Below are 22,444 nucleotides of genomic sequence, written 5' to 3' on the forward strand. Positions count from 1 at the left end.
TGAGGGAAGAGAAGCTTTATACCGGCATATTCAAAAACATCGAAATACTTCTCCGTATATTTACAAAAACTGAATATAAAAAAAGAGAAAATGAACACATCACAAATGGGAGTTGGACAAACTGCCACCAAACACGGTCCGATTTACAACCGCGTCCTCCTGTCGTCCCACTTATGGCTTCAACCTTACAAAAAGAACCACAAACAAAAGCTACTGTATCTGTGTTGAGTCAACGTCATCAGTCCATACCTCCCTCCCGTTCACAATAGCAACTGTCCTTAAATAATATGAATTGTAATATCAAATACACGTACAAGACAGGGAGCTACATTTGGGGGCTGTACACTTTGCAGTTAGGAGGGCGGAGAGAGAATAATCACAGGCACCTGGACCTTTTTGTACACCATAAATAAAACATCGCCTTTTTGTACCAACACTCCTTTATTTCACACCGACGTCACAGTTCGATCGGATGGTTAGTTGACACTACTTTTTACCTGGGATTTTCTAACTAAAAAGTGCGACGTGTAGTGAGCACTGAATATTTGGTCTCAAAGTTTAGACTGGCGATAAGGGCCTCTTCAAACAGAATTCACCCAAATCAAATTACCTAGGTTCAAAGTTCCATCTTTGCAAATATATTTGAAGCTTTGTTACACCGCCATGTCAACATTGGCCTCGACTTTAGCCTCTGTTTTTGCCAAAATGTAGAATCAGAAATGAAAAACTGGATGTTTGCGGAGAGCACAGATGTAGAAAAGTCCTTAATGATACCTGAAGGACATTACATAACATGTTATTGTAAGGTCTCCGTCATTCTCCTATGGGAAATATTTGACAGAAGAAGTTATAAAAACAAGGCCATGTTGACAACAAGTTACAGTAAAGTGAAGATAACCATCCTGCCCAACCAGAGAGTCTTTAAACTTTATAATAAATAGAATTCTGGCCGTCTGTGTGTTAACTGGGTCATGAAAGGTCAGTTTTTCCTCCACGTGTTCGATGGGTTCCTTTTGTACAGTCGCATAGTCGCAGAAAGAGAACTGCTGACGATGGCCAAGAATTTAGTAGAGACACAAAGAACAGGGGCGACGTGGGATGATGTTGGGCCGAAGGCTTGAGTCGCTGTCCGGACTGGGGTGGTTGAGGGCGAGGATGATGAGGAAGTCACATGTTCCTTGGCGCCAGCAGATGAACACGGTGCTTCACACGCTCATGGTCATGTTTGGAGAATACTGGAAAGGAAAGAGATTCACAGTGTCGGAGGGTTGCATATGACGTCACGTCATCAATCAATCAATCAAAGTTTATTCATATAGCCCTTAATCGCAAGTGTCTCAAAGGGCTGCACAAGCCACAACGACATCCTCGGCGCAGATCCCACATCAGGGTAAGAAAAAACTCAACCCAATGGGATACAATGAGAAACCACGTCTGCTTTTCTTCTTCGCGGCTTAATTGACACGACAGTCAAGCAGCTTGAGCGAAGCATTAAACAAATGAGAGTGAGTGTCGAGTTTGATCAGACAATGTTGTATTGCTGTTCTGTTGTTGGGTGTTCCAGTCGATCAAATAGGAAATACAAAATAACTTTCAGAGAGTCCTGAAAGAAGTGGTTCATACAGGTAAGAGAGTCAGGGAAACGAAATGGCTCTTAAAAATATCACTTTTATCATCTTGTGGAATAGAATCGGACCGGGCTCGTGTCTGCAGAGATCACTTTGTAAAATGTTTGTTTGAACATTTAAAACTTTCTGTGATGCAATCGACTTTATTCTCTACTATATTACTAGTGTTTGAGAGCAGAACTAAACGTGGAGAAAGGACTAAAGATCGCAGTAGTTTTTTGTTCTAAATATTTACCTAAATAGAATTACAAAGACCTGGTTGTGCAAATAAACTAATGTCATGTTAAATCCTAGTAATAACTATTGTGACTGTTGGTCCAATCCATCGTATTTTCTTTCTCAATTTTCATAACAGAAACTAAAAGCGTAGTTGTTGTTGCGCAGGGAAGCCAAGTGCTTTATTTTGACACGGATTACCACATTATAGTGTCTTTGGTGATATTTGTTAGCCACAAGAAATAATATTAATACCTTAGTTGAATGGCAACAGCACATACTGAATATTGATATCACTAGCAAAGATTCAAACTAACTTATCATTTTTCTCATTAGCGTCACGATCACGATCTTTATGTCAATCAAATACGTTACTTACTGATAAGTCCAAATTTGTCTTTCAAGGATTAATGCTTAATTTGTGGACCCCTCAGATGTGAAGACATGATGTGCCTCCCATCTTTTCTTCTCTAAATACCGTAAGTGTCAAACTAAGTGAGGTAGCAGTAACCTCTTGGTTATGATAAATAGTTTAAATACTTTTTTAAATATTTTATAAGAGTGTAAAAATCCACTCCATTTTTTAAATATTTTTTTCATGATCGCTTTTATATCTGCCTCTAAACCTTTCAAAATAGCCAGAATCTGCACATTGAGCCTGCTCAGTGGTCTTGTGGTTAGAGTGTCCGCCTTGAGATCGATAGGTCGTGAGTTCAAGCCGAGTCATACCAAAGACTATAAAAAATGGGACACATTACCTTCCTGCTTGTAGAATAGAATCGGAACCATGCTCGTGTCTGCAGAGATCACTTTGTAAAATGTTTGTTTGAACATTTTAAACTTTCTGTGATGCAATCGACTTTATTCTCTACTATATTACTAGTGTTTAAGAGCAGAACTAAACGTGAAGAAGAAAGGACTAAAGATAGCATTAGTTTTTTGTTCTTTTGTGGGATTTTTTTTTAATCTAAATATAATTACAAAGACCTGGTTGTGCAAATAAACTAACGTCCTAGTAATAACTATTGTGATTGTTGGTCCAATCCATCGTATTTTCTTTCTCGATTTTCATAACAGAAACTAAAAGAAAATTATGTCAATCAAATACGTTACTTACTGATAAGTCCAACTTTGTCTTTCACGGATTAATGCTTTATTTGTGGACCCCTCAGATGTGAAGACATGATGTGCCTCCAATCTTTTCTTCTCTAAATACCGTAAGTGTCAAACGAAGTGAGGTAGCAGTAACCTCTTGGTGATGATAAATATTTTTACTAAATATTTTATGAGAGTGTAAAAATTCACTCCATTTAAAAAAAAAAATGTTTCATGATCGCTTTTATATTTGCCTCTAAACCTTTCAAAATAGCCAAAATCTGCACCTTGAGCCTGCTTAGTGGTCTTGTGGTTAGAGTGTCCGCGTTGAGATCTGTAGGTCGGGACCCATTACCTCCCTGCTTGGCACTCAGCATCAAGGGTTGGAATTGGGGGTTAAATCACCAAAATGATTCCCGAGCGCGGTCACTGCTGCTGCTCACTGCTCCCCTCACCTCCCAGGGTGTGGAGCAAGGGGATGGCTCAAATGCAGAGGGTAATTTCACCACACCTAGTGTGTGTGTGACTATCAGTGGTACTTTAACCTAACTTTAACTTTAACTGATGCAGGTAAATAAACAGCCTTAAATAAAGTGCCTTTGGGTCATGCGATTGCAACACAACTCTTGTCTGATGCTATAAACGCTTCGATATTTAGCATCCTCCATATGTCTTATCTATTGGGTTAAAGTTTGAAAGCAATCAGAAGAAATATCTATGACATACTGTTTAAAAAAATACATTTTTTTGAATGTTTTGAGGTTAAAAATGTACATAAAACATGCAGAGTTGGAATTAGGCACACGACTATGACAATCTCTAGTACCTTACAATTAACTATTGCCGGTATGTGGCTAAACAACTTCCTGCCTGCACGTTGCTTGCCTTCTCTGCATGCTTGGATCACGGCAACAGCCGCTATGCACCATTGTCACTTAAATAAAAGCCCAAATCCTATGGCAACACTCACACTATCACTCTGGAAAGGGTTGAGGAAGTTCCCACCCATCTCTCCGTCCTCTCTGGGGGTTCCGGGCTGGTTACTCATACTCAGATTGCCTGGGGAGTTCTGCATCGACACAACAAGACGTCTTATAAGAAGCACTTGTCGGGTTATATAACCCCGGGGATATATTCATCGTACCTTTGGGAGACTGTCCATATCACCAGACCCTGAAAGAAGCACACGCATAAAACTCATTAACATCACTTTAATGATCTGACAAAGGACGTCAAAGAAAAAGACACAAAGGCAGTTTATTATTGTACCTAATGATCCATTCATATGATGGGGCTCCATTCCAGCCATTCCCCCTAATGGGCCGTCACCTCCTGCACCCATTGGGAACTGAGGACAGACAAACAGAATCTGATTATAGTGTTATAAACCTGATAAATACATATCAATTAAAGTATACACTGACACCACTGGCACAAGTCATACATTGGGTCGACTGCCACCTGGAGGGACTGTGTTGATCATGGTGTACATGTTGTCACCAGAGTTGGTGGAATCTGGTGGGAAAATTGCACACAGTTGATAGAAGCATGGAATACTGTAGATACCAGGGTTGTCTCGATACCAATATTTTGGTAACGGTACTGGTACCAATTGCTAAATAAAGGGCACCACTAAAAAATTGCAATTGGCTTTATTATAACACAACATCTTAGGGTACATTAAACATATATTTATTATTGCAATTTTGTTTTTAAATAAGTGAAGTGAATTATATTTATATAGCGCTTTTACATAGTGAAACCCAATATCTAAGTTACATTTAAACCAGTGTGGGTGGCACTGGGGGCAGGTGGGTAAAGTGTCTTGCCCAAGGACACAACGGCAGTGACTAGGATTGTGGAAGGGGGGATCGAACCTGGAACCCTCAAGTTGCTGGCACGGCCACTCTACTAACCGAGCTATACCGTTTATTAGTAAGTAAACAAACAAAGGCTCCTAATTTGTCTGCTGATGCATGCAGTAACATATTGTGTCATTTATTATTCTATTTTGTCAAAATTATAAAGGACAAGCTGTAAAAAATTGATTTTTAATCCACTTGTTCATTTACTGTTAATATCTGCTTACTTTCTCTTTTAACATTTTCTGTTTCAACATGTTCTATCTACACTTCTGTTAAAATATAATAATCACTTATTCTTCTGTTGTTTGGATACCGTATTTTTCGGACTATAAATCGCAGTTTTTTTTCATAGTTTGGCCGGGGGTGCGACTTATACTCAGGAGCGACTTATGTGTGAAATTACTAACACATTACCGCAAAATATCAAATAATATTATTTAGCTCATTCACGTAAGAGACTAGACGTATAAGATTTCATGGGATTTAGCGATTAGGAGTGACAGATTTTTTGGTAAACGTATAGCATGTTCTATATGTTATAGTTATTTGAATGACTCTTACCATAATATGTTACGTTAACATACTAGGCACGTTCTCGGTTGGTTATTTATGCATCATATAACGTACACTTATTCAGCCTGTTGTTCACTATTCTTTATGTATTTTAAATTGCCTTTCAAATGTCTATTCTTGGTGTTGGGTTTTATCAAATACATTTTTATATATGTTTTTTTCCTTCTTTATTATGCATTTTCGGCCGGTGCGACTTATACTCCGAAAAATACGGTACTTTAGATTAGTTTTGGAAGATACTACAAATTTGGGTATCAATCCGATACCAAGTAGTTACAGGATAATACATTAGTCATAATTTAATTTAAGTCATACATTGATTATACATTATCATGTGTCCAGAGACGTAGTTCTTGAGTTTATGAATATATTATGGCTTTTTTTTTAAAAAGGAAAAAATATTTTGTGACGATAAAAAATATCGATGTAATCACAGTTGTATCAACTAGATACGCTCTTGTACTTGATATCATTACAGTGGATGATAGGTGTAGATCCACCCATGGCTTTTGTTTACATTGTGACGCCGGTGAGCTATTGTATCCTCCTACGATGTGTAGTGAAGCATGTTTAGCTATTCCTCGTCCTGCAGGGATGATACTTGTAAGAAACGTATTTTATTTGTCGCCATGGAGGCGAGGATTAGTGATTTACAAGTAGCTAAAACACGGCCGATTGCAGATGGACGTTAGCTGCTAGCTAGCTAGCCATGTCAAAAAGCACCTCTTCCTGTGGGCGTTTCAGTGTTATATCTTCACCTTTATCGTTAGTTTTTAGGCCAAAATGCGTCCGATCTCCCTTTTCTGTCTACACACTGTCTCTGCTTGTAAGTACTCTGTGATTGTGTGCTGCCGAACATGCTCCTCTGCTCATAAAACCAGCAATGTCACGACGTGACGACGACACGCCGTCATGCCCGTTTAAAAAAGGGGGGGAACGGGTACTTTTTAAACAGAGTATAGTACCGTTTTTGATTCATTAGTACCACGATACTATACTAGTACCGGTATACCGTACAACTCTAGTAGATACACGTTACCATACGCTTGCATATCTTACCTGCTGGACTTGGCATTATCGGGGTCCCAGGCGGCCCCCCTCCTCCTGGAGGTCCCTGAAAATTCAAGTTCCATCAGAGTCACTACATCATAGTCTGCACAAGAGATAACTAAACTCTCTTAATCTACTCTATCTATTTATCCCTTACTATTATAACATGTCTCTGGAGACTGTTTATGAGTAGCAAATTTGGGAAAAAATCCATCAGCTCCCTCCATTATTTGCTCCTCTCGTGATAGAAAAAGCACTCAAACGTTCACTTTTAAAACTCTGACGTCGCGACAGAAACATGTCCCTGTTCATAGACTCGAGACTGTGACCCACCCTTAGCTAGATGAGGACAGAAGGCTTTGCCACTAGGAATAGGTGTCGTTTAATCCAGCCCCCTAGAGAGCGGCGCTCGGTTGTCATACACTTTTCCACTACTTGTGGCAGTAATGACAATATCAAACCAGAGCCAACAAACTGAAGAAGCATGGAGCTAAAGTCAGAGAGAAGTTTCTTAAGTGCAAAGATTATGACTAAAGTGATGAAGCCGTATATTTTATTTACATTTAAATTTTATTGACAGTTTATCTAAAAAACGTATATAGTATCATTATTTTAAGGTGCCATATGTAGAAATTTCATGTCAAGTCATCATTAAATGACCGTGATATGCGAAAAGACATTAATAAATCATGTTATTTTCCAATACCTCTATAACTGATAACAGTAGTTCAGCTGGGATACGCTCATTTCAAAATTAGATTTACAGCCCCAAAATATTGTGTTGGTTTTCATTTCGATGCCCCGCCCTCTACCTTTTGACCAATTAGAAAGTCTGTGAGTGTGTCACATCCAGGTTGCTGGTTACGCACCACCCCTTTTGTCTAGCTACTGCCACTGGTAAAGTTACTAAACATGTCAGACCTTAGTAAATCTAAAAGGCCTTGTTACGATTCTCAACTTATTCATGACAAAGCCAGGAACAAACAAGGATTTGTATCGGGGATGCCTTTGAAAGATGGAGATGATTGAAGGCCGGAGAAGATTTTTTCATCTGACGCCAAACTTGCTAATTTCCTCCTTGATAGGTAAGTCAGGCATTTACGTTTTCTTACTATTTGTAATAAATGGAAATTGACATTTGGTATGTAAACTATGATCTTTGGTATGTAAGTCTACGATCTTGTTTAACAAAGCTAGTATGTTCGTGCAACGAATGCTTAGTGTGATGGTGCTTCGCTCCTAGTGCAATGATTAGCATGCTAGCCCGGTTAATGACACATAAACATACAGGCTAACGGGGGAAATATATGCCCGTTAGCCTGTATGTCGATGTGTCATCCAACTGATAGGGCAAAATACACTATATTGCCAAAAGTATTTGGCCACTCACATATGAACTTAAAGTGTCAGCCCATTCCTAACCCATAGGGTTCAATATGATGTCAGTCCACCTTTCGCAGCTATTGCAGCTTCAACTCCTCTGGGAAGGCTGTCCACAAGGTTGTGGAGTGTGTTTATAGGAATTTTTGACCATTATTCCAAAAGCGCATTGGTGAGGTCACACACTGATGTTGGTGGAGAAGGCCTGGCTCTCAGTGTCCATTCTAATTCATCCCAAAGGTGTTCTATCGGGTTCAGGTCGGGACTCTGTGCAGGCCAGTCAAGTTCATCAACACCAGACTCTGTCATCCATGTCTTTATGGATCTCGCTTTGTGCACTGGTGCACAGTCATGTTGAAGGAGGAAGGGGCCCGCTCCAAACTGTTCCCACAAGGTTGGGAGCATGGAATTGTCCAAAATGTTTTGGTATCCTGGAGCATTCAAAGTTCCATTCACTGGAACTAAGGGGCCAAACCCAATTCCTGAAAAACAACCCCACACCATAATTCCTCCTCCACCAAATTTCACACTCGGCGCAATGCAGTCCGAAATGTACCGTTCTCCTGGCAACCTCCAAACCCAGACTCGTCCATCAGATTGCCAGATGGAAAAGTGTGATTCATCACTCCAGAGAACGCGTCTCTACTGCTCTAGAGTCCAGTAGTGACGTGCTTTACACCACTGCATCCAACGCTTTGCATTGGACTTGGTGATGTACGGCTTAGATTCAGCTGCTCGGCCATGGAAACCCATTCCATGAAGCTCTCTGCATACTGTACGTGGGCTAATTGGAAGGTCACATGAAGTTTGGACCTCTGTAGCAACTGACTGTGCAGAAAGTCAGCGACCTCTTTGCACTATGCGCTTCAGCATCCGCTGACCTCTCTCTGTCAGTTTACGCGGCCTACCACTTCGTGGCTGAGTTGCTGTTGTTCCCAAACTCTTCCATTTTCTTATAATAAAACCAACATTTGACTTTGGAATATTTAGGAGCGAGGACATTTCAAGACTGGATTTGTTGCACAGGTGGCATCCTATGACAGTTCCACGCTGGAAATCACTGAGCTCATGAGAGCGACCCATTCTTTCACAAATGTTTGTAGAAACAGTTTCCATGCCTAAGTGCTTGATTTTATACACCTGTGGCCCGGCCAAGTGATTAGGACACCTGATTCTGATCATTTGGATGGGTGGCCAAATACTTTTGGCAATATAGTGTATATTGTGGATATGTGTAGTGTCAGTGCCTATTTCCTTCTCAATATGCTGATATGCTGAGGAAATGGGTTACAACATTAGCACGGCTGTAATGACAATGTGAAACGTATGGAGACAGCCAAATTACATGATAAAATAATTCCTCATTCGTGTTTGCATACTGCGGACTACATGTACCAAGTTATATGGCACTCTGAAACCTTTTAAACAGTAGCCTACAGGCATACCCTGGTCAAATGTCTCCTCTTTAGTTTTGGGCGTACATTAGGCTGCTAAGCATGCTCTACTTATTTCCACCAGTGTAACCATTGCTAGTGTTGGTTGTAGTTTGTTTTAGTCTTTGTTTTCTGATAGTACTGACAATAACCATATGATTGCCATTTGTTGTGACATTGTACGCAGGCATGGCGTTGTTCTTCCTGAATATAACCTAGTTTCTGTGTAAAATGGAGTAGCCCGGTCGATCGATCTGGATTCGGTCAGAGAGATGGGGAGGGGACTACGGAATTTTGACCGTGATTGCAGTACCATTTCTGGCCACATTATTACATATGGCTCCTTTAATATTAATTTAGTTAGAATTTATTTCATCCTGACCTCAGCCTTGATAATAATTTTTGTGATTTTGATATGATATGAAATGTGTGAAACCATTGTGATGATATGAAACCATTGTGATGGTTTCATATCATTTAACAAAGGTGTATCCTGTTAAACTGTGAGTCGGTTAAATATAATTATTCAATATGAATACATTTAAGAGCAAGATTACTAATTCAGTGTTTTTTTTACCAAGATGGCGTCATGTACAGACGCTGCGGCTAGTGGCTCTCTGTATTGGTGCAGTTTAGTCGGTGTTGTATGTGTTGCTGAATGAATGTGATTGTGTGGATGGTCTCAGTACTTCATACTCCCTAAGTGAATTGTGGTCAGATTTATTTGTCAGATGGTGAGTTTTTGTTTTTTTTCTGTAATTTTGTCATGCTCTCATGTTTGATGACAATTAAGCGTTCTATTCAAACAGGTTAAGAACCCCTGTTTATCCAATACTAATACCAATTTGGTACTTTTGTTGAGAATTTTGCCCATCATTCTCAATCCACATAAATATACCTGTCAACATTTGCGTTTCAAAATATGGTACATTTCATCACAAATCACCGTTAAAAAAGAATAATAACGATTCAAGGACTAGACGGCACTCTAAGCAATGTCCTTATAATCATGGTTCTCAAATTTTTTTCACCAAGTACCACCTCAGAAAACACTTGGCTCTTCAAGTACCACCATAACGATCAACATTAAAACACAGTAGCGTAGTAGACCTAATGCAAAAACATCATCAACAAGATACGTATTTACAGACTTCTTTGGCAAACCACTAGATAGAGCCAGTGTACTACGAGTGGTAACACTGCACTACACTCTCAAATCCCATTAATGAAAAGATACTACGTCGTCTCCTATTTGTTAAGATTAAGATTAAAGATAAAAGTACCATTGATTGTCACACACACACTAGATGTGGTGAAATTTGTCCTCTGCATTTGACCCATCCCCCTGGGGAGCAGTGGGCAGCAGCGGCACCGCGCCCGGGAATCATTTTGGTGATTTAACCCCCAACTCCAACCCTTTGTTGCTGAGTGCCAAGCAGGGAGGTTATGGGTCCCATTTTTAAATCACATAAATGTTGGATTTTTGCCAGAGATGATTTTCTCGTCCTCTTCAATCAATCAATCAATCAATCAATCAATCAATCAATCAATCAATCAATCAATCAATCAATCTTCATGTCCTTCCATCTCCCTTGCGTTGTTTTTTGATTGACTCACATAACATCCGTCCTTTTACAAGCCCACTCCTAAGTGTCGCCCCGACTTGAGTAAAGAAGACACGATTGCAGCAACACTGGCAGTACTGGAGGAAAAAAACAGTACCGGGAAGATGCCAGGAAAGAAGGACCAAAAATGGATTCCCTAGCAAAGATGGGACAGTTGACAGGTCTATGTTTATGTGACTCAAGAACACATTAGTGCACATATGTCAGAGTCAAGGCCCGCGGGCCATATCCGGCCCGCGAGAAGGTTTTTTACGGCCCTTGGGATGATCTTGATTTATTATTAGAACCGGCCCGCAGACCGCAGATCTTTTTTTTTTTTTTTTTTTTTTTTTTTTTTTTTTTTTAGACCGCAGATCTTTTACACGCACCAAGCGGATGCCGGTCCAAGGTTCCGAAAGGGGGCGAGCGGCCCGCCGGGACGCGCCTGCCGGCCGAAGAGCTGCAGCCCGGCCGTCAGTCGCGGAGCCCGCCGTGCCACGCGCGCCAAGGGGGCGGGCCGAAACCCGGCCCCGAGGCCCTGAGACTTCTGCTTTGTTTCCCCAAACCGCGCGTCACCGCCGGGCCCGCACCACCGTCGGGCTGCAGCCCGAGCGTCGGTGGCGGAACCCGTCATGTGCCACGCGCGCCAAGCGGAGCGGGGGGGTCAAGCGGGCCGAAACCCGCAGGCCACCCCCTCCCCACGAGGCCCTGAGACTTCTGCGTTTGACCCCTACGCGCGGCCCGTCGGGACGCGCCCGCCGTCAAGCCACGAGGGCCAGCCGTCGGGTCGCGGAGCCCGCCGTGCCACGCGCGCCAAGGGGCGGGCCGAAACCAGCGGGGGGTTTCGGGCACCCAACTCGCCTCCCTCCCACGGAGGGAGGAGGGGGGTTTAATGTGAACATTACTGTGCAATCACATATTTAGAGTTTTTACTCAATTCAAGTTTAAAAGTTAAAGTTTAATATTTGTTTTCACTGCATGTTACTTCTCCTTAAACAAAGTGTTGTTTTTGATTTATAGATTTTTGCACTTTATTTTATTGTATTTCAATTTAATTATATTTTAAAAATATTTCAGTTGAGTGGATGATAGAAAATTGCTATTATTGTTTTTTTCTTTGAAGTAAATTTAGCCCACTTTTGCTAAAATAGAAAATATAGGCTACTGATGGTGCCTTGAATACCGGTTTCTTTCATTTAATGTTCATGTTATGGGGATTTTTATATAAAGGAAATTTGTCTTTTGTGTCTGTTGAAAATTAAAGATTACTGACAGAGCCATAAGAAAATATTGCTTTATTTATCTGATCATATTGGAATATATTTGTTAGGTTTTCAGTAGGTTCAATTAGGTTCACTAGACTATATGCGTCATTTAAAAATTTTTCAATGAACATTCGAACAGTCCGGCCCTCGGCTTGTAGCTAAATTTTTTATTTGGCCCTCCGTCCATTTGACTTTGACACCCCTGCATTAGTGTTTCCCATTTATGTGCAGTCTAGATCAGGGGTCGGCAACCCGCGGCTCTTTGACCACTCTGATGCGGCTCAATTGCATACTTGCCTCCCTCCCGATTTGACCAGGAGACTTCCGGATTTCAGTGACTTTCCCTGTAATCTCCCGAGGCAATTATTCTACGATTTACACCATGACTATAATAAGGGGATACTGTGATGACACAGCATTTTGCGCCCTCTACAGCCAACAGTATCAACGTGCCAGTCCAGGTACATGTTGTATGCCGCTTCTAGTTACACACATATGTGACAGCCAGGCATACTTGTTCCACAGCCATACAGGTGACACTGACGGTGGCGAAATAAACACCTTTAACACTCTTACTAATGTACTCCACACTGTGAACCCACACCAAACAAGAATGACAAACACATTTCGGGAGAACATCCACACTGTAACACAACATAAACACAACAGAACAAATACCCAGAATCCCATGCATCCCTAACTCTTCCGGGTTACATTATACACCCCCCGCTACCACCAAACCCCGCCCCCATCAACTCTGCCCCCCACACATCAACCCCCCATCCTCCCTCCGTGCGTCGGTTGAGGTGGGCGGGGTTTGGTGGTAGCGGGGGTGTATAATGTACCCCGGAAGAGTTAGGGATGCATGGGATTCTGGGTATTTGTTCTGTTGTGTTTATGTTGTGTTACAGTGCGGATGTTCTCCCGAAATGTGTTTGTCATTCTTGTTTGGTGTGGGTTCACAGTGTGGCGCATATTAGTAAGAGTTTTAAAGTTGTTTATATTTCCACCGTCAGTGTAACCTGTATGGCTGTGGACCAAGTATGCCTTGCTGTCACATATGTGTGCAAGCAGAAGCTGCATACATGTACCTGGACTGGCACGTTGATAATGTTGACTGTAGAGGGTGCTATTATTGTTGTTTGGGTGAAAATCAGCAGATATTCGAGAGAAAAGTGGACTTAAATTTCGGGGATCTCCCGGTAAAATCGGGAGGGTTGGCAAGTATGACGCTGTCAAGTGCCATTCATATAAAACTTGTGGTCCGCACTAACATTACATTTTCATATTAAGATGCGGTCTGCGTGTTTGAAACCCTTGGTTTATACATAGCACAAAGCAAAATAAAACTTTGTATGCACTGTTTTTTCATTTTAAATTTCAAAAGAGTTTGGTGGCTCCCATTGTTTTCTTTAATTTGTGAAACTGGTCAAAATGGCTCTTTGAGTGGTAAAGGTTGCCGACCCCTGGTCTAGATAGTAAAAAAACTGCTAGCAAAAGGCGGCTAATAATGCGGCCAATAGAGATTCACCTATTTCACCTATAAAGCCCTCTAAAAAACATCCAAAAACCGCCAACAACACTCCATTTACATACTAGATGCCGACGTAAACACACACACAAAAAAAGTCTGATACTGGGAACAAACCAGTACTTAAAAATGGTGCTGATGCTTAAACATTGCCTGAACATGTATCTAAAAAATGTTTACCGTAATTTCCGGACTATAAGCCGCTACTTTTTCCCCTCGTTCTGGTCCCTGCGGCTTATACAAGGGTGCGGCTTATTTACGGCCTGTTCTTCTCCGACACCGACGAAGAGGATTTCGGTGGTTTTAGTACGCAGGAGGAAGACGATGACACAATGATTAAAGACTGACTTTTCATATACCGGTAGGCTGGTTATTTTGATAACGTACAGGCGAGCACTTTGTATTACTTTGCACCGTTGTATTATTTGTACTCTGCACGAATGCTGTTCGCCATGTCAAAGATGTGAAAGTTTGATTGAATGATTGAAAGATTTATTGTTAATAAATGGGACGCTTTGCGTTCCCAAACAGTCATCTCTGTCCCGACAATCCCCTCCGTGGTAGCAGGAACCCCTATATACTACGGTAATTACACATCAAAACCCTGCGGCTTATAGTTGGGTGCGGCTTATATATGGAGCAATCTGTATTTTCCCCTAAATTTAGCTGGTGCGGCTTATAGTCATGTGCGGCTTATAGTCCGGAAATTACGGTATATATTTCCATTCTTATGTAATTTTGTGACATTAAATTTTAAAAAATAACTGAAATGCTTAGTTTATGTAAATAAAAGATAACAAAGTAATATAGTAACAATAATACAAAATAAATTATTATTGCAGCCGTACAGAACATAGAGAATGTGCAAAAAGCGACTTTTGCAATATTGATGCTCATAATTTCAGGGTTTTGTGAATGCAACCATTTTTGGTGCATAATGTGCGGTGTTGTTGTTGTTGTTGGCTAGCAGTGTTATGAGGGCAATAAAGTTGTTGCAGGTGGCTGAGTTTGCATTCATTTAGCACCGAAATGAAACACAAATAGCTTCTTCTTTTTCCGGTGTGGTTACAGTTACCGTGCATTTTTCATTATGGAGGAAAGTTTCGATACCCATCCCTTTTCGCTACACATCTTAAAATAAAGCCGAGAGCTCCGCCATTAGCATTAAAGCTAGACACACACACACACACAACTGCATGTTGCTAGTAAGACTTACTAAAATCACTTTTAAACTGTCTACATTGCAGGATCATGGCAACATTTTTGGGAGATTAACGTAATGGGATGGGAGACTCTTGTTTCTGAATGTTCTGAACTCCTGTTTCCACGCCTGTGTTGTATCGACCAGAATATTGTGGCCTGCAGGCCATGGTGGTAACAATCAATTGGTCAATCATTATGCTATACTCAGTCTGCATAAGAAGCAAATTGTTAATATTAGTAGCATAATTTTTGTTTTCATGTATTTAAATATGTAGTTACAGTATATAAGTTTTTATATTGTGTTACTATTGTTATTTATGTGCATTTTTGTTGTAACTAGATAGTACTGTCTTCCTGACACAGTGTTACTGAGGGGGAAACATACAAAAGAGCATTTTTTTTGTATTTTAGTAATGAACATTGTTCAGCAAATTACTTTTAAAAAGTAATTATAAATACTTGTTACTTTCCCACTGAAGTATTTGAACTAGTCACAGAATTACTCAGTAATAAATGTAATTATATGACTAGGAAAAGTAATAAATGCGTTACTTAAAAATAAAAAAGGAATTAAAATATCTGGCGTATGCAGTTGAGAGACGTTTCATGAGAGCAGAGTGTGCGTGTGTGTGCCTTTAAGAGGCGGTGCTTGTTGCCAAGTAACGTGGGACATCAGCAGGAGCGCGCTTCGACAGAGCAGCATTTTAGCTCAGCTGTGTTGTGTTAGCTTAGCACTGACGTCAGCTCTGTTGAATCTATTAATTAGAGCTAGCATAATCAGGTGAAAACCTGATTGTGCTAGCCTATAATTAATAGCGATTGAATGTGCTTTGATGGCTGTAGTCTCCTTGTCCACAAACAGAGTATTGGAGTGTGGCATTCTTGTCACTTTGTTCTTCATTATTCCTGTAATTCCTGTGTGTATTTACATGTGTGTTGTTTGCTGTGTGATGTTGCCTCTTCCAATTTGATTTCACGTTTATTCTAGTGCAGTGATGGTCGTTGCTTTCATTAGTAAAACATTACCATGCTTCTGACACTGTTTTGTTGACGTACAACCACATCAAAAGTAGCGTGCCATATTACATCAAACGCATCGGTAACTGCGTCGTAACGTTTATAAAAGCAATTAATTTGATTACTTGTTACTAGTAAAAGCAACTACATTTTTCCTAACAAGTGCAGTAGAGTATACACACCACATAACTGCCTGGGGATGCAGACGAATATGGAGTCTGCAAAATACACAACAAATGAGTAAAAGCAATGTTAAAATGCGGCAACATTTATAAAATAGGGTTGAGTGTCATTAGTATGATACTTACTGAGTTTGAATTTGGGGGATTTGGCCAGGGTCTTCCACCTCCTGGCCCCCTGGAACAAACACACTTTAGTTTTAGCCATTGTTTTGGATTAATTGGGCTGAGTTGGCATAAACATGCTCATTTATAGTCAGGGAGATGTTCCAGCAGTGGTGGGCCGTCAGGGCCAGCAAGGCCTTTTCTGCTGGCCTAACATAACCAGACATCATGATCATAATTAAAGATAAAAGTAATTTTTTATTTACTTTCCCGAAATATCTAAATTATTAATATTCTCTTCATGTCATATTATGCTCTTTCCAGCGCTGTTATATAGTTTTTATCCAATCAGAATTCAGCTCGCTTATGTTGCCATGCGGTACGAAATCTGCCCGAGGCCTTCAGAAACAACAATGCGGGCGTCCGTGCACTGTAGGTGAACGGGGACATACATTTGACAGACAGTTGCGATAACCAATCAGATCACTAGTTGTTGTCAGTAAGGCCTTCTAGCTGGCCTAAGGCAGATATATTGTGATGTTATGAGCTAGGTAACATAAGAACTCCATTACCCAGCATGCCACAGTAGTGAGGAGCATGCGCAGTAGCCCCGTTTAGGTTGAATGTAGACATGCCGGCAGCTGGAGGTTTTTGATGAGCATGCTGTGGAGTAAACTTTAAGAATTCGGCCAACACGCCTCGTCTGCATCTTTTATGATTAGAGAAAACAAAATATATTTGCAAGGCCATTTTCAAGTAGGATATTTTAAGATAAACTACATCTTGTGGGACGATGTCGGCCAACAAGCTAGCTCAGCTGTTTTAGCGATGATATGGGGAAATGCTCGCCACACAACAAGCGGCACCACTGGCTTATACGGCATCAAATGGGTCCTACAAATTGTGAGTTCAAATATTTTATTTCTTTATTTTGTCACGTTTAATATGTTTTTTGCAATTTTTTAATGTTGACAGTACCACATAAGATACGTTTTAATTGCTGATGCGGGTTTATTTATTTTTAAATACGCCAGAAAATAACCCGTTTTGTACACTGTTGAGGTGGTTCAATGCCCAGTAAATGTGTTTCTGTATAGTATTTCTCCGGCAATGGTTATGTGGTGACATAAAAGATGGTATTTTGTGAGGTAATCATTGAAGTCGGACATCACTGAAGGCCTAGGTGGGAAACGCACGGCCCGCCACTGTGTGACAGGAGCCCTACGTAAGACACGTACACGAGCACTCACACTCTTGTGATAACTGAAGGCCTTAGTGTTCTTACATGTTCATACCGGGCATCCCAGGCCCGACGAGTGCGTTCAGTGGTGGCCTCATCCCTCCTCCATAGCCCTACAAAGACGAAATGCCACAAAACGTCACAAAAAAACCACTAATGATATAGTAGTTAGTGTAAGAAATAAACACCTACACACCTGGGGCCCGAGTGGCACCATGCCTCGTGGCGGCGTCATCCGCTGCATTGGTCCACCCATATTTGGATGTCCTGCATCACAGTACCAGTCATACCTGCAATCCATCCATCCATCCATCCATCCATCCATCCATCCATCCACTCACCCATGCCCACAGTACCTTGCTGCCTTGTGGGGTCCATGCCACTGGGCAACATGGCTTGACTTCCTGGCACACCACCAAGCCCCTGCAGTCGTAAGAGGTTCTGTCACTAGAATTACCTCAAATGGAAAATACCTTTTTGTTGCCCGCAGCAGGGGGCCACTGTGTCTCCTCGTACCTGATTGGGTAATCTGAGGGGCGGTCTGGGTCCTCCAGGGTATCGAGGAGACATAAAAGGCTGCAACAAGCATTTGATTAATAGAGCTGTTTTTGTCATTCATGTAACTGAGCATTTCAAAGTACCCCAGAGTGGGAAAAACAAGTAGCCTCTATATTGAAGCTATTATCATATATATCTGAGGTTTGGCACCAAAAGACTATGAAAGTTTGCGGCGAAAGAGATATGATCAAAATAGTACAAATCTCATGGAGATTCCTGAGCCATTTTGAGAGATAATGAAGAAGCCAGTCACGTGATCGTGTGGCGTCGCACTAGGAACTAAAGATCCCTTCCCCATCAACAACAATGCTAATCAAGCAGACTTTGTGAGAGCCAACAACGATTACTTCGGGAAAAATTGTGATCCAGAACCTTATATTTTTGAGCTAACAAGTTTTAGAAAGCCGACTGCTACCCCGTTGTAGCTTTATAGAAACATTAGCATTAGCAGCATTGTGAGGTGCTCAGCGTACAAACAAACCTTTTTAATTAATAATAAAACAAACACTTACTGTAATATTTACGCTCTCGCTGGGATGCCAAGTGATGGAACGCTCACATAATTCTATTCAGATGAGGATTCGATCACAATCCTCACAAAAGGGTTTAAAAACCTTCCTGCATGAAGTGTCTTTTTGTGTCTTTTTCGCCACCTCGGTTATGTGAAAGTCAACCAGCCTGTCGGTCCATAGCCACATTTGTCTACTAGCAGGTGAAAGATCCATGAATTATGATCTAGAATTTAGTTTTAGCAAGTTTAAGACCAAGCAGAAGCAGCTGTCGGCTTATAGTGTGTCAACATTAGCAAAGTAAGCTAGCATTAGCTCAATGCTATAAATGCGCCGCGTAAATAGACCGTCTGCGTTGGTGCTTATAATAACAATATCACTCATATTTGGTTAATTTTCAGGTCACGCCATGTAAATGGAGTATTGTTGGCGCTTTCTGGATGTTTTTAGAGAGTATAATGAGAGGACCCTCGATCTGTTCACTCAATTGTTAACTATTTATTTACGATTTCGAATGCATAAAAAAGTAAATTTGTTCTTGTCTTACATAAGGAATGTGAATGATAAACAGCACATCTCTTTCAAACTGTTGCGTATTTCCAGTATGACTGATCTGATAAGCGTTACTATTGTGAAGTAGAATCCACGGAAATTCCCGAACATATTCGGAGAGGAATATTCATAATGGCCGACTGAATTTCTGGCATTTTGTGATGTTTTTTGACGGTATTTTCACATACTTTGCGGATATGGTTTAATGGATACAATGCAATACAATCAAGCAAACAAAGTCAACTTGTTTTTCCACTCTACTGGTACTTTAAAGGTTACAAAATGATAAATGATGAGTGACAATATACATACTGTACAAGTATACTGATTGTATACTACATTACATATTACATTTATATATATATATATATATATATATATATATATATATATATATATATATATATATATATATATATATATATATATATATATATACAGTATATATATATATATATATATATATATATATATATATATATAAATATATACATATATGTATGTATATATATATATATATATATATATATATATATATATATATATATATATATATATATATATATATATATATATATATATATATATATATATATATATAAATAAATAAATATATGAATATATTATCTTTGTGTAGATTACATCCTATATACATCTATCTATATATGTATATATATATATATATATATGTATATATATCTATATATAAATGTATATATACATGTATATATATATATATATATATATATATATATATATATATATATATATATATATATATATATATATATATATATATATATATATATATATATATATATATATATATATATATAAATGTATACATCTATATATAAATGTGTATATATATATATATATATATAAATACGTATATATACGTATATATATATATATATATATATATATATATATATATATATATATATATATATATATATATATATATATATATACACAAACCCTGTTTCCATATGAGTTGGGAAATTGTTTTAGATGTAAATATAAACGGAATACAATGATTTGCAAATCCTTTTCAACCCATATTCAATTGAATGCACTACAAAGACAACATATTTGATGTTCAAACTCATAAATAAATGATAAATGATAAATGGGTTATACTTGTATAGCGCTTTTCTACCTTCAAGGTACTCCAAGCGCTTTGACAGTATTTCCACATTCACCCATTCACACACACATTCACACACTGATGGCGGGAGCTGCCATGCAAGGCGCTAACCAGCAGCCATCAGAGGCAAAGGGTGAAGTGTCTTGCCCAAGGACACAACGGACATGACTAGGAAGGTAGAAGGTGGGAATTGAACCCCAGTAACCAGCAACACACCGATTGCTGGCACAGCCACTCTACCAACTTCGCCATTATTATTTTTGCAAATAATAATTAACTTAGAATTTCATGGCTGCATCACGTGCCAAAGTAGTTGGGAAAGGGCATGTTCACCACTGTGTTACATGGCCTTTCCTTTTAACAACACTCAGTAAACGTTTGGGAACTGAGGAGACACATTTTTTAAGCTTCTCAGGTGGAATTCTTTCCCATTCTTGCTTGATGAACAGCTTAAGTTGTTCAACAGTCCGGGGGTCTCCGTTGTGGTATTTTAGGCTTCATAATGCACCACACATTTTCAATGGGAGACAGGTCTGGACTACAGGCAGGCCAGTCTAGTACCGCACTCTTTTATTATGAAGCCACGTTGAAGTAACACGTGGCTTGGCATTGTCTTGCTGAAATAAGCAGGGGTGTCCATGGTAACATTGCTTGGATGGCAACATATGTTGCTCCAAAACCTGTATGTACCTTTCAGCATAAATGGTACCTTCACAGATGTGTAAGTTACCCATGCCTTGGGCACTAATACACCCCCATACCATCACAGATGCTGGCTTTTACACATTTTGCGCCTATAACAATCCAGATGGTTCTTTTCCTTTTTGGTCCGGAGAACACAACACAGTTTCCAAAAACAATTTGAAATGTGGACTCGTCAAACCACAGAACACTTTTCCACTTTGTATCAGTCCATCTTTGATGAGCTCAGGCCCAGCGAAGCCGACAAAGTTTCTGGGTGTTGTTGAAAAACGGTTTTCGCCTTGAATAGGAGAGTTTTAACTTGCACTTACAGATGTAGCGACAAACTGTAGTTACTGACAGTGGGTTTCTGAAGTGTTCCTGAGCCCATGTGGTGATATCCTTTACACACTGATGTCGCTTGTTGATGCAGTACACCCAGAGGGATCGAAGGTCACGGGCTTAGCTGCTTACATGCAGTGATTTTTCCAGATTCTCTGAACCCTTTGATGATATTACGGACCAAAGATGGTGAAATCCCTGAATTCCTTGCAATAGCTGGTTGAGAAAGGTTTTCCTTAAACTGTTCAACAATTTGCTCACACATTTGTTGACAAAGTGGTGACCCTCGCCCCATCCTTGTTTGTGAATGACTGAGCATTTCATGGAATCTACTTTTATACCCAATCAAGGCCCCCACCTGTTCCCAATTTGCCTGTTCACCTGTGGGATGTTCCAAATAAGTGTTTGATGAGCATTCCTCAACTTTATCAGTATTTATTGTCACCTTTCCCAACTTCTTTGTCACGTGTTGCTGGCATCAAATTCTAAAGTTAATGATTATTTGCAAAAAAAAAACATTTTATCAGTTTGAACATCAAATATGTTGTCTTTGTAGCATATTCAACTGAATATTGTCACACCGCGGTGAGGGATGTCTTGTCTTGGTTTTTTTCTGTCTTGTGATTTTCATGTTTTATTTTGAAAAGTAACTCTCCTCTCGTTTCAGGTCACTTGCCCTTCCTTTTTGTGTCATAAGTCTGATTTCATCCCTGTTCCCTGATTGTTTCCACCTGTTCCCTATTACCCTCATGTGTCTTATAAGCCCACTCCTCCGTTTGTTCTGTGCCAGATTGTTTCGTTCATTCGTACTTTCCAGCGTCTACGTCCATGTCCATGCCTTGCCTTGTATCCAGTCTATGTTCCATGTTCTTGAATCCCTTCGTGGCTATTTCGAGTTTTCCTTTTTCCTCCTCAGCAAAGTGATTTTTTGTTATTGACTTTATTCAGCCGAAGTGGTAAGTTATTAGTTAAATTCCTCAATTTTTGAGTGACTATTTTTGTTAAACTTTATTAAATAAGATAGTGTAGAATTGTTCATAGCTGTTGTTTATTCCTCTCGTTGGAGCGTTTTTTGTTTATACATTTTATAGCATTTACTGCGCCAATTATTAGTTCGTCTTTGGTTTTGTGTTTTCCTCCGTTCGGAGTGATTTTCAGTTGTTCCTATTTTTTGGAACCTTTTTCATCGAGTAGTTTTTTGGTTAATTATAGTATTGTATTCCTTGACTTTGGAGGTGAAAGGAAGCTGCCAAAATAAAAGCCTGTCA

At 39.8% G+C, this 22,444-nt stretch overlaps 1 protein-coding gene across 2 annotated transcripts in view; it reads right to left on the reverse strand.

Moving 5' to 3' along the window:
- The window catches only part of LOC133652312 (single-stranded DNA-binding protein 2), a 200,662-nt gene continuing 178,218 nt past the window's right edge, over positions 1-22,444 (reverse strand). Inside the window, exons 1-13 of one of the 2 annotated variants that reach the window (XM_062050917.1) lie at positions 18,455-18,581; positions 17,901-17,960; positions 17,741-17,807; positions 17,581-17,651; positions 17,430-17,497; positions 16,169-16,217; positions 16,043-16,078; positions 6,437-6,491; positions 4,384-4,454; positions 4,209-4,287; positions 4,084-4,112; positions 3,910-4,008; positions 1-1,235 (exon numbers count right to left, since the gene is read on the reverse strand). In XM_062050917.1, coding sequence (XP_061906901.1) covers positions 1,206-1,235; positions 3,910-4,008; positions 4,084-4,112; positions 4,209-4,287; positions 4,384-4,454; positions 6,437-6,491; positions 16,043-16,078; positions 16,169-16,217; positions 17,430-17,497; positions 17,581-17,651; positions 17,741-17,807; positions 17,901-17,954 — 708 coding nt within the window. In that variant the 5' untranslated portion in view covers positions 17,955-17,960; positions 18,455-18,581 and the 3' untranslated portion in view covers positions 1-1,205. Of the gene's footprint in view, positions 1,236-3,909; positions 4,009-4,083; positions 4,113-4,208; positions 4,288-4,383; positions 4,455-6,436; positions 6,492-16,042; positions 16,079-16,168; positions 16,218-17,429; positions 17,498-17,580; positions 17,652-17,740; positions 17,808-17,900; positions 17,961-18,454; positions 18,582-22,444 lie in introns of those variants that run through there. The other variant, XM_062050916.1, reaches the window with a different exon arrangement.

The sequence above is a fragment of the Entelurus aequoreus genome, linkage group LG06 (genome assembly GCF_033978785.1).
Source record: "Entelurus aequoreus isolate RoL-2023_Sb linkage group LG06, RoL_Eaeq_v1.1, whole genome shotgun sequence".
Classification (NCBI taxonomy): Eukaryota; Metazoa; Chordata; class Actinopteri; order Syngnathiformes; family Syngnathidae; genus Entelurus; species Entelurus aequoreus.